Source organism: Notamacropus eugenii, chromosome 5, assembly GCF_028372415.1.
Source record: "Notamacropus eugenii isolate mMacEug1 chromosome 5, mMacEug1.pri_v2, whole genome shotgun sequence".
Taxonomy (NCBI): Eukaryota; Metazoa; Chordata; class Mammalia; order Diprotodontia; family Macropodidae; genus Notamacropus; species Notamacropus eugenii.
In genome coordinates this window covers 231,342,929-231,354,995 of record NC_092876.1, presented here as the reverse complement: position 1 = coordinate 231,354,995, position 12,067 = coordinate 231,342,929, and the positions used below count along the sequence as shown (strand labels likewise).

Genomic DNA, 12,067 nt, shown 5'->3' with positions numbered 1-12,067 from the left:
ACCAATTTTTCCCCTGAAGTACTATACTCAGTTTTGCTGGGTAGGTGATTCTTGGTTTTAGTCCTAGTTCCTTTGACTTCTGGAATATCCTATTCCATGCCCTTCGATCCCTTAATGTAGAAGCTGCTAGATCTTGTGTCATCCTGATTGTATTTCCACAATACTTGAATTGTTTCTTTCTAGCTGCTTGCAATATTTTCTCCTTGACCTGGGAACTCTGGAATTTGGCCATAATGTTCCTAGGAGTTTCTCTTTTTGGATCTCTTTCAGGCAGTGTTCTGTGGATTCCTTGAATATTTATTTTGCCCTCTGGCTCTAGAATCTCAGGGCAGTTTTCCTGGATAATTTCATGAAAGATGATATCTAGGCTCTTTTTTTGATCATGGCTTTCAGGTAGTCCCATAATTTTTAAATTGTCTCTCCTGGATCTATTTTCCAGGTCAGTTGTTTTTCCAATGAGATATTTCACATTATCTTCCATTTTTTCATTCTTTTGGTTTTGTTTTGTGATTTCTTGGTTTCTCATAAAGTCATTAGCCTCCATCTGTTTCATTCTAATTTTGAAAGAACTATTTTCTTCAGTGAGCTTTTGACTCTCCTTTTCCATTTGGCTAATTCTGCTTTTGAAAGCATTCTTCTTCTCATTGGCTTTTTGAACCTCTTTTGCCAATTGAGTTAGCCTATTTTTCAAGGTGTTATTTTCTTCAGCATTTTTTTGGGTCTCCTTTAGCAGGGTGCTGACCTGCTGTTCATGCTTTGACTGCATGTCTCTCATTTCTCTTCCCAGCTTTTCCTCCACCTCTCTAACTTGATTTTCAAAATCCTTTTTGAGCTCTTCCATGGCCTGAGCCCATTGAGTGGGCTGGGATACAGAAGCCTTGACTTCTGTGTCTTTGCCTGATGGTAAGCATTGTTCTTCCTCATCAGAAAGAAAGGGAGGAAATGCCTGTTCACCAAGAAAGTAACCTTCTATAGTCTTATTTTTTTTCCCTTTTCTGGGCATTTTCCCAGGCAGTGACTTGACTTCTGAGTGTCCTCTCCACCCCCACCTTGCCTCCAGATCCACCCAGCCAGCACTTGGGGTCTGAGATTCAAATGCTGCTCCCCAGCCTCAGGGCTTTGGGCAGGGGCAGGGCTGCTATTCAGTGTGAGATTAAGTTCAGGTGCTCAGGTCAGGGCAGGGCCGCAACACAGGGCTCAGTTCCCTCAGGGGGTTTATGCAGAGACCTTCAACCATAGATCTGGGCTCCTGCCTGCTTGGGGAGCTCTGGACTGCTCCCGCCTCTGCTGCTGCCTCCCAAGGGGGCCTGAGTTATAGGGGCACCCCACTCCCCTCTCGACCCTCCAAAAAGACCCTCTCACCAACCCCCGTCACCTGTGGGTGGAGGGACCCACGCAGCCGCTGGAGATCCCGTCCCTGAAGCCTGCTCAGATCTGTTCCTCTCCGTGCCACGGCCGCAGCAGGGCTAGGCTGGGCTCCGCGTCCGCAGTGTGATGGACCTTTTGCGAGAGGTTTGCAGGTCCCTCTGGAACAGAAATCTCCTTTGCTCCATTGTTCTGTGGCCTCTACTGCTCCAGAATTCGCCATGAGTTCCTTCTTACAGATGTTCTATGGGTTGTGGGTTCGAAGCTATGTGTATGTGCGTCTTTCTACTCCGCCATCTTGGCTCCGCCCCTAAGCATTTCTAATACAATATTGAATAATATTGGTGATAATGGGCATCCTTTCTCCACTCCTGATCTTACTGGGAAGACTTCTAGCTTACGCCCATTACAAATAATGCTAGCTGATGGTTTAAAGTAGATGCTTCTTATCATTTTAAGGAAAAATTCACATGTATGTATGCTTTAAAATGTTTTTAATAGGAATGAGCTTTTTCCTGCATGTACTGATATAATCATGTGATTTTTTGATACGTTTATATTTATGTAATCAATTATGTTAATAGTTAATAATAACAATAAAGAGTTAATATAATGTCGCTGCATTCCTGATATAAATCTTACTTGGTGACATTCATATGAGATATTGTTGTAGTCTTCTAGCATTTTTTTTTGAGGCAATCACAGCTAAATAACTTATCAGGGTCACACATCAACTAAGTGTTTGAGGTTGTATTTTAATTTAGGTCCTCCTGAATCCAGGGAGGTACTCTATCCAGAGTCACCTAGCTGCCCTCTTAGTATTCTTATTTAGAATTTTGCATCCATATTGATCAGTGAAATTGGTAGGTAATTTTCTTTCTCTGTTTTTGCTCTTTCAGGCTTAGATATCAGCACTTGTTTCATAAAAAGAACTTGAGGGGGCAGAGCCAAGGTGGTGGAGTAGAAGGAAGGACCTGTTCTAGCTCTCCCTTCATATCCCTTAAAATACCTGTAAAAAATGACTCTGAACAAATTCTAGAGCAGCAGATGCCACAAAACAATGTAGTGAAACAGATTTCCAGCCCAAGACAGCTTGGAAGGCTGACAGGAAAAGTCTATTGCACTGGGCTCAAAGCAAAGGGCAGCCCAGCCTGGGCCAAGCAGCATGGACAGGACTGGAGCAGGCTTCAGAGTGCTGGATTACAGGTAGATGCTACAGTTTCCAGACTTCTCAATCCAAAAACACCAAAGACAGCTTCAAAGGTCAGTAAGAAAGCTCTTTCACTTGGGTGAGAGGGGGATACATCTGGCCCTGGCCCTGGCCCCAGCCCCAGGGTGGTGGCAGCCACTGCCTCAGCAGTGTCCACTTTTTGAGCCCTCAGCCTAAAGATCTTGGGGGAACTGAGCATCTGATCTGGCTCTCAGTCCTGAGTGGTCATCCTGGGGTGAGAAGCAGCATTGGCATGGTAGACCTGGTGGCGGCTGTGGAGAGGGAATCCGACTCACAGTTCCAGGGCAGAAAAGAGTGCTTTTGGTTACTCACAGAACAGAGCACAGGCCAGGAGAGGAGTAAACTCCTTTCCCTTGATTGTGCCACCCTGGAGGAACTGAGAAATAACAGCTTCCTACAGATATCTCAGAAAGCAGTTGTTAAATAACTGGCTGGGAAAATGCCCAAAAAAGGGGAAAGAATGAAAACGACAGAAGATTACTTTCTTGGTGAAAAGGTATTTTCTTCCATCCTTTTGGATGAAGAAGAGCAAAGCATACAATCAGAGAAAGACAGCAGGATTTCTACATCCAAAGCCTCCAAAAAAAATATGCCATGGTCTCAAGTCATGGAAGAGCTCAAAAAGCATTTTGAAAATCAAGTAAGATAGGTGGAAGAAAAATTGGGAAGAGAAATGAGAGCGATGCAAGAAAATCATGAAAAGACAGTCAACAGTTTACTAAAGGAGACCCAAAAATGCTGAAGAAAATAACACCCTTAAAAATAGACTAACACAAATGGCAAAAGAGGTCCAAAAACCTAATATGGAGAAGAATTTTTTAAAAAGCAGAATAGGCCAAATGGAAAACGAGGTTCAAAAACTCACTGAAGAAAATAGTTCTCTAAAAATTAGAAGTAGCAGATGGAAGCTAATGACTCTATGAGAAACCAAGAAATTATAAAACAAAACCAAAAGAATAAAAAGACAATGTGAAATAGCTCACTGGAAAAACAACTGAGCTGGAAAATAGATTCAAGAGAGATAATTTTAAAATTATTGGTCTACCTAAAAACCATGATCAAAAACAGAGCCTAGACACCACCTTCCAAGAAATTATCAAGGAAAACTGCCCTGATATTCTAAAACTAGAGGATAAAATAGAAATGGAAAGAATTCACCAATCCCCTCCTGAAAGAGATCCCAGAAGGGAAACTCCTAGGAATATTACAAATTCCAGAGTTCCCAGGTCAAGGAGAAAATATTACAAGCATCCAGAAAGAAAACAATTCAAGTATCATGGAAATACAATCAGGATAATGCAGGATTTAGCAGCTTTTACACTAAGGGATCAAAGGGCTTGGAAGGAGAGGGGAAAGGGAAGAGATGAAAGGAAATAAGTGAGCCTTACTCTCAAGGGATCTGACTTAAGGAGGGAATAACACACTCAACAGGATATGGAAATCTATTTTACCCTACAGGAAAGCAAGGGGGAAGGGGAGAAGAGAGGGAAGATAATAGAAGCGACAGCAAATTGGGGAAAGGGATAATAAGAAGCAAACACTATTATGGGAGGAGAGGTCAAGGGAGAGAATGGAATAAATGAAGGGCAGGATAGGACAGAGGGAAATGTGATTAGTCTTTTAAAACATAAACATTATGGAAGTGCTTTGCATTGTTACACATGTATGACCTATACTGAATAGTTTTCTCAATGATGGTGGGTGGGGAGGGAGAGAATATGGAACACAAAGTTTTAAGAATGAATGTTAAAAATTGTTTTAGCATGCAACTGGAAATTAAGCTATACAGGCAATGGAGTACAGAAATCTATTTTGCCCTTCAGGAAAATAGAGGGGAAGGGGGATGGAAGAAGGATGGGTAATAGAAAGGCGGACAGACTGCAGGAAGGGGTGGATGGGGTCCATGCTATCCTGGGGTGTTGGGTGGGGAGAGATGGGGAGAAAATTTTGAATTCAAATTCTTGTGGAAGTGAATGTTAAGAACTGAAAAATAAATAAATTATATATTTTTTAAAAGATAATTTAACTTGTCCTTCCCATCCAAGATACTTGGTGCCCAAAAGCTGTAGACCCAGATTGAATGGAATGATTTAAAAAGATGATGCAAGATGCAGATAGGGCCCAAGGAATTTTTGGAGGAGAAAACTGGTAGAAAGATGGTAGCTGAAACTATCATGAAATGTATCAGAGGAGGTAAAAGATCCACTCCAAGTTCCCAGCATAAGACAGATAATTTGAAATAAATACTCATGCAATTTGCTTGTACTCATGCCCAGACACAAATCTGACCCAGGTTCCTCTGTATCTGGAGAATGTCATCTCTTGTGATTTCATTATCCAGCGTTCCTTGGAACAGAACTGCAGCAACTATGTCTCCTGATATTACTTTCAACAATCCATGAGGCAAGAAGCCCCAATAACCTAGCTCCCTGATGTTCTGCTTTGTTCCCTGGATCTGTGGCAAGTCTTGATGGCTCTCTCTATGTCCCCATTCACCATGTGTAAAACCAATAATGAGTAGGACTAAAGTCCTTCACTGGTATTCTAATGTAGAGAGAGTTGTTTTTGCTTAGGAGTTGGAAATTTTGGGTTAAAATTAACCAGTGGCTAAAGAACTTGGACTCATTAAGTACCTGTCTCAGGTACTAATTACCAGTGTGATCCTCTCAGCTTCAGTTTTCTCACCTGTTAAATGGGGCTAATAATAGCATCCAGATTACAGGGTTTTTATGAGGAAACCATATAGCAACATGTGTAAAGCACTTGGCAAACCAAGTGCTATTTGAACGTTAGTTGTAATTGATATTTTGACTTTAATATACAGTTTTCTTGATCTAATTAAATTGTTTAAATATTAGCTTGGGGCCTAAGAGAATGTTAACATACTTGTATCAGGCTCAAGGAGTGCCCAGTGAGGTAGGGATATATATTATTTAATAAATGGCTAGCAATGATTGACCAGTAAACCTAGACAGACCCTGAGAAGTAATAGAGAGGGGTGAAGTGCTGGATTCTTGACATTGTGACTGTAGGAAACCCTTCTTTCATCTAATTTGATTCTTACTGCTGAAAAGATCCTAACTGGTGAAAGAACTAACCTGTTACATTCTTATTTACAATTCAGCGAGAATGATCAATTTGATATTGTTCCTAATATAGAACTAGGCACAGTCCCCTGATGGGATGAAGTTCATGACTCAGTGATCATTACTGGCTCACTATGTGTTTATGTTTCTCCTTTTCCTGGTGTTGGGCTCCTCCATGTTAAGCTGGTTGTCATATACTGAAAAGTTCTAATGGTCCATGTCATTTCCATTGCAGGAGTTCAATATGGATCATTGTTCTTATCATTAAAGTTGAACTGTTTACATTCCAAAATGGAAAGACGTTATTTGTAACTCATGAGACCTTTTTCAGTATTAGGGTAGTTAGAGGGAATATACATGAAGGTGAGTATGGGTATGTATGTATGTATGTGTACATTATATATGTGTAGGTATGTATATGTACATGAGTGTATGTATGTCTGTATACAAATATAGACAGAGGGCACAGAATGAGCTGAATATGAAGGGAGAATGCCTAAAAAATAAAATTTATTGTTGAGTGGAATGTACTAAGAGTAAGAAAAAGGGAGAGGTAGAATGTAGTAAATCATCTCATATGAAAGAGCTTTTACAATGAAGGGGAAAAGGGAGGAAATGAAAGGAAATAAGTGAGCCTTACTCTCAAGGGTTTTGGCTTAAGGAGGAAATAACACACACTCAACTGGATATGGAAATCTATTTTACCCTGCAGGAAGATAGGAAGGAAGAGGATAGGAGAGAGAAGATAATAGAAGGGATAGCAAATTGAGGAAAGAGATAATCAGAAGCAAACATTATTGTGGGAGGACAAGTCAAGGGAGAGAATGGAATAAATGGAGGGCAGAATAGGACAGAGGGAAATGTGATTAGTCTGTGGCAACATAACTGTTATGGAAGTGTTTTGCATGGCTACACATTTATGACATATATTAAATTGCTTGTTTTCTCAATGAGGGTGGGTGGGGAGGGAAGAAGGGAGAGAATATGGAACTCAAAGCTTTAAGAATGAATGTTAAAAATTGTTTTAACAAGCAAGTGGAAAATAAGATGTACAGGCAATGGGGTATAGAAATCTATTTTGCCCTACAGGTAAATAGAGGGGAAGGGGATGGAAGAAGAGGGGTAACAGACTAGAGGAAGGGGTAGATGGGGTGCATTCTGTCCTGAGGTGAGGGATGGCGAGGGATGGGGAGAAAATTTTGAATTCAAATTCTTGTGGAAATGAATGTTAAGAACTGAAAAATAAAAAAAAGTACAGATTTTAAAAAAGAAAAAGAACTTGATAGGACTCCTTTGTCTATTATCCCAAATAATTTATTTAACATTGGAATTAATTGATCTTTTAAGTATTTGGTGGAATTCACTTGTAAATCCATCTGATCCAGATGCTTTTTTCTTAAGGATCTCATTTCTGGTCTGTTCAATCTCTTTTTCTAAAATAGGTTTATCTAGATATTCATTTCCTCTTCTGTAAATCTAGGCAGTTTACATTTTTGTAAGTATTTTTCCATTTCACTTAAGATGCTAAATTTGTTGACATATCATTGGGCAAAATAACTCTTAGTAACTGCTTTGATTTCATCTTCTTTAGTGGTATTTTTCATTTTTGACACTAGTGATTTGGTTTTTCATTTAGGATACTAGTGATTTGGCTTTCTTCTCTCTTTTTTTAATATTAATCAATGGTTTATCTATTTTAGTGAGGGTTTTTTCCCATAAAACCAACTCTTAGTTTTATTTATTAATTCAATAGTTTTCTTACATTCAAGTTTATTAATCTTTTAATTACTCAGGACTTACAATTTGGTAAAATTGGGAATTTTTAATTTGTTCTTTTTCTAGTTCTGGAGTAGGCAGAAGTCCTCCACAATTTTTTAAATATTTTATTTAATATTTTATTTTCCCCCAATTACATGAAAAAGCAATTTTTAACATTTGTTCTTAAAACTTTGAGTTCAATTCTCTCCCTTTCCCTCCCCACCGCCACCCACCGTTGAGAAGGCAAGCAATTCAATATAGGTTATACATGTGTAATCATGCAAGACATTTTCATAACAATCATCTCGTGAAAGAAAACAGACAAAAAAACTCAAGAAAAATAAAGTTAAAAAGTATGCTTCAATCTGTATTCATCAGATACCATCAGTTCTTTCTCTGGGAACGGATGGCATTTTTCATCTTAAATCCTTCAGAGCTGTCTTGGATCATTGTATTGCTGAGAATAGTTAATTCATTCACAGTTGATCATCTTACAATATTGCTGTTACTTTGTACACAGTAAATTTCACTTTGCATCAGCCCATTCAAGTCTTTCCAGATTATTCTGAGAGCATCCTGTTCATCATTTCTTTTGGTACACTAGTATTCTATCATAATTACAAACCACAACTTGTTCAGCTATTACCCCAACTGATGGGCATCCCCTCAATTTCTAGGTCTTTGCTCCCAACCACCTGGTTATCACAAGTAAGTCCCACATCAGCACCACTGGAAGGCTCTGCAATGTTCCACTGATAGCAATCTGATCCCCATGCTGTCAGTGGGCAAAAGTTCCCAAAGATGAAGTTAACGTCTATGAAGCTGTCCCCAGGGTTTGTTGTTTATTGAACAGGGGTATCTGCCATGAGGTATCTGCACTTCAGTCACGTCAGATCACCACCCTGGCAGTTCAGGTCTTTCCCAATGTCCTCCGAAGTTTACTTATACTGAACAACTGCTTTACCTCAATTTTTAATTATTTCTATCACTCTAAAGTTCACTGAGAGACATTATTTTAAATTATTTGTGAGGGAATTTGGGAGAGCCAAGTAATTTCCTATTTTATTCTGCATCTTCCCAGAATTCTATATAATTAAATTTTATTTGTTAAAAAGTATTTATAATAACCTATTATAGACAGACAATTTGCAGCTCTAAGTAAAACTAGAATATTTGAGTCTCGGGGTTTGGAAAGTTTTTCACCTGATTAAACAATACAGCAATGTTTCATACATGACAATGTTTTCCACCTCTAGGTAGGTTTTTTGCACAGAAAGTATATGAAAATACATTCTTTCCTGACCTTGCCTCTAAGAATCCATGTGATCTTCTTTACTGAGCTTTTTTTGTATACTAACATCCCCAGTTACTAATGCTATCTACTGAAATTATTTTGTATTATTTTGCATGTACTTTGTATTTAGGTATCTGCTTAAATGTTATCTCCCCTCAGTAGAATGTAAGTTTTTTGTAGTGATTCAAAGCCAAAAATTATGTTACTACGGACATTCTCTCAAGAAATGTCAATTATAAAAATTCAACTAGAAATGTTTTTTATAGTACTCTTCCCAATTTGCCTTTAAATTTCTAATTTTAAACAGCTTTGTTACTTAATATATTATTCTTCACTTCAGCTAAAATCAGTCAGGAATAGTTGGAGAATCTACCTTAAAACATAGGAACTGGGAACAGCTTCATAACTGTTTCCATATTTTATTGTCATCTTATTTTCAAATTGTCAAGTCGACTTTTCCTTAACCTAAAGAATAACCTCTGGTTATGTGATAGTATTACAAAGGTATCAGTATTGTTTTAGGATCCTAGGATAAACTGAATATTAAAATACATCAAAAAATAATTAAAGACTTTAAACATTTTACTGCTTTACAAAGTAAGTATGAAAGACATTGAATTCCATCCTAAAAATTATTGAGCTGTAAAATGTGTCTTTTCGATAACAGATTAATGCAAAGAATGGTAAAATTTCTCATTTTGTCATGAATCCAGACTAAAAGTAACACATAAACAAATGCATTTCATCATTTACCCATGAATAGAAATAATACAAGACCAAAGTCATACCATATAGAATAAAACGGCACACTTCAAGTATTTCTCAGACATGAAGCAGGACCACTGAGCTGTAAGGAGCTTTTCTAATTGAGAGTCATCTAAGGATTTATTCCAAGCCAGGTGATTCAAAGAATATCCAAAGGAGCTAGGTTCAGACTTTCCTCATGAGTCTGAAGAATTCTAGTATGCTTGAGGGGAGACATGCTAATAAATCACTGTCTTTTGCTCTGTATGTCTAGGAGTAAAACACAATCATCCCCAGAAATTTCAAAGATCTGAATTCCTAAAAATGAGAACAAGTCATAATCTAAACCCCTGAGCCAAGACTACATCAGAAGCTGTCAACTGGTAGCCTACGAGAAAAATAGCATTTAGGTTACTAGTCTACTTTACGCCACACTTCTAATTTCTCTCTTCTCTTCTCTCTCATGTTTTTTGGACATTCAAGTTTTGTGCACAGATTTCCTCATTTTTCTCTTCCTTAGTTACTCTATTATCACTCATTTGGAAAAGTATTTGCCACCAAATGAAGGAAATAAGAGAGGTAGAGGAACCTGACCAGGTCTCTTCATTTTTAAAAGTCAGAGAGAGTTCATTTCAACTATTACACTGAATGACCCCGAATTTAGTATTCTAGTGACAGTTGAAAACATGAATGAGCCTGAATGGTGGAAAAAAATGTTTAAACGTTAACATATCTATAATTTAGGAATGTTAAGTTGTGATTTACTAATGTCTTCCAAGAACTTGAAAAGCTCTAGACTTTCCTAAACTAAAAATTAATCATTTTAAACCTCATAAACATTTCATCAAAATAGTAGTTTTCACGCTAAATAAAGCATAACATAAAAATCAGACAGACCAAAGGAAAGCCTTTTTAGGTCAAAAACAGTTATGTGAAGAATATAAATAAATGTTCAACAGTGAATATTTTGTTTGTTGTTTTTGCAGATAATGTTATATCACTGTGAGTTATAAGACTATATAAAGCATCCGTCTTATACATTTTATATTGGCTGGATTTTTTGGCCCTAAGTGATCCTATTGCCTAAATAGTCATACCAGTTTTTATGCAAGACAAAAACAGAATCAACTAACATAAGAACAAAATTAAATCATCACTTTATAAATACCTTTGACACTGCTGCTTAATTTTACCCTCTTGCGCTTGCCCACACCTTGGCTACCATCCTGGTCCTCCTAGAAAAAAAATTTAGCAGTGAATAAATACTAGCACATACACTTTAATTAAACAGATTTTTTTACCTTTCATAATTTTATTGTCAACAAATACTTTGTTAATGCTGTAACTTTTTAATAAATTATTTTCTGACATAGTGGCTAACCTATTCTGTTTTGCTTCTTAATAGAATTAAGGAAAGAGCAAAAGCCTAAGAAATAAACTGTCCCAACCTAGTAAACATAACACGCACCAAGAATTTGGAAGAACAAGAGATATGGAAATGGGAAAAATAAAAATAAAAAAAGAGGTAAAGAACAGAAGGAATGAGAATAGGGCTCGTCTTGGAAAACGAAGATATTAATACAAAAAAAGGTTTTGTAGACACATAAAATACTTAAATAGAATCAATTACAAGTGTTTTTTTAAAGGAAGAACAACTTAAATAGATGGAGGAAAGTTCAGTGCTCCTGGCTGAGTTGTGCCAATATAATAAAAAACAACATTGTTTCCAAAGTTAATTTGCAGGTTTAATGCTCTAACAATCAAACTATGATAGGGATATTTTACAGATCCTTATAGAATAAATAATGAAATTCATTTGGAGGAACAAAAGATCTCAAATATCAAGGGAAATAATGAAAGAAAAGATCCAGGACACAAGAGAGGAAGCCTGGAGGATAAATGTGGCCTTTTTAGGTGCTTGGGTGGAGTCTTTTGACTGAGTCCAAGTTCTATAGAACAAATCCTTGATTTCAGGGGATATGTCCTGTGAAGTTTAGATTCAGTCAAAGGGTCTCACGTGAGAATCTAGAGAGTCACATGCACATGATCTTGAGGCCACAGGTTCCCTAACCCAATCTAGAATATCAAAGGAAATAATAAAATTAGTTAGGGATGAAGGGAAAATAGCACTTCCAAACCTGAAACAGAAGTTATCAAAAACCCTTGGTACTAATTAAAAAGAAGAAATAAATCAATAAAACCGACTAGGCAAGGGAAAGTCAAAAACAATGGAACTCTATAACAAAGTAGTCAATAAACTGAAAACATAAATTACTTTGGAAAGAACTCTTCATTTGATAAAGCATACTGGGAAAACTAGAGAGTAGTTTGGCAGAAATTAGGCTTAAACCAACATCTTATTGCCATGTACCAAAATACATTGAAAAACATGATCTTAATAATAAAGATCATACCTTAAAAAAATTAGAAGGGGGGGTGGTGGAGCCAAGATAGCAGAATAGAAAGACATACATACTTTAGCTCTTTCCCCACAGTCCATAAAATATCTGTAAAGAAAGACTTTCAACAAATTCTAGAGCAGCACAAGCCACAGAAAGATGGAGTGGAGGAGATTTCCAGCCCAGGGTG

The 12,067-nt window shown here is 37.4% G+C and overlaps 1 protein-coding gene across 10 annotated transcripts in view; it reads right to left on the bottom strand.

Moving 5' to 3' along the window:
• The window catches only part of UBR3 (ubiquitin protein ligase E3 component n-recognin 3), a 314,350-nt gene that overhangs the window by 233,714 nt on the left and 68,569 nt on the right, over positions 1–12,067 (bottom strand). For all 10 annotated transcript variants that reach the window (XM_072612278.1, XM_072612269.1, XM_072612275.1 and 7 more), the window contains one exon: positions 10,647–10,713. In XM_072612278.1, the coding sequence (XP_072468379.1) occupies positions 10,647–10,713 (67 nt within the window). The remainder of the gene's footprint in view (positions 1–10,646; positions 10,714–12,067) is intronic.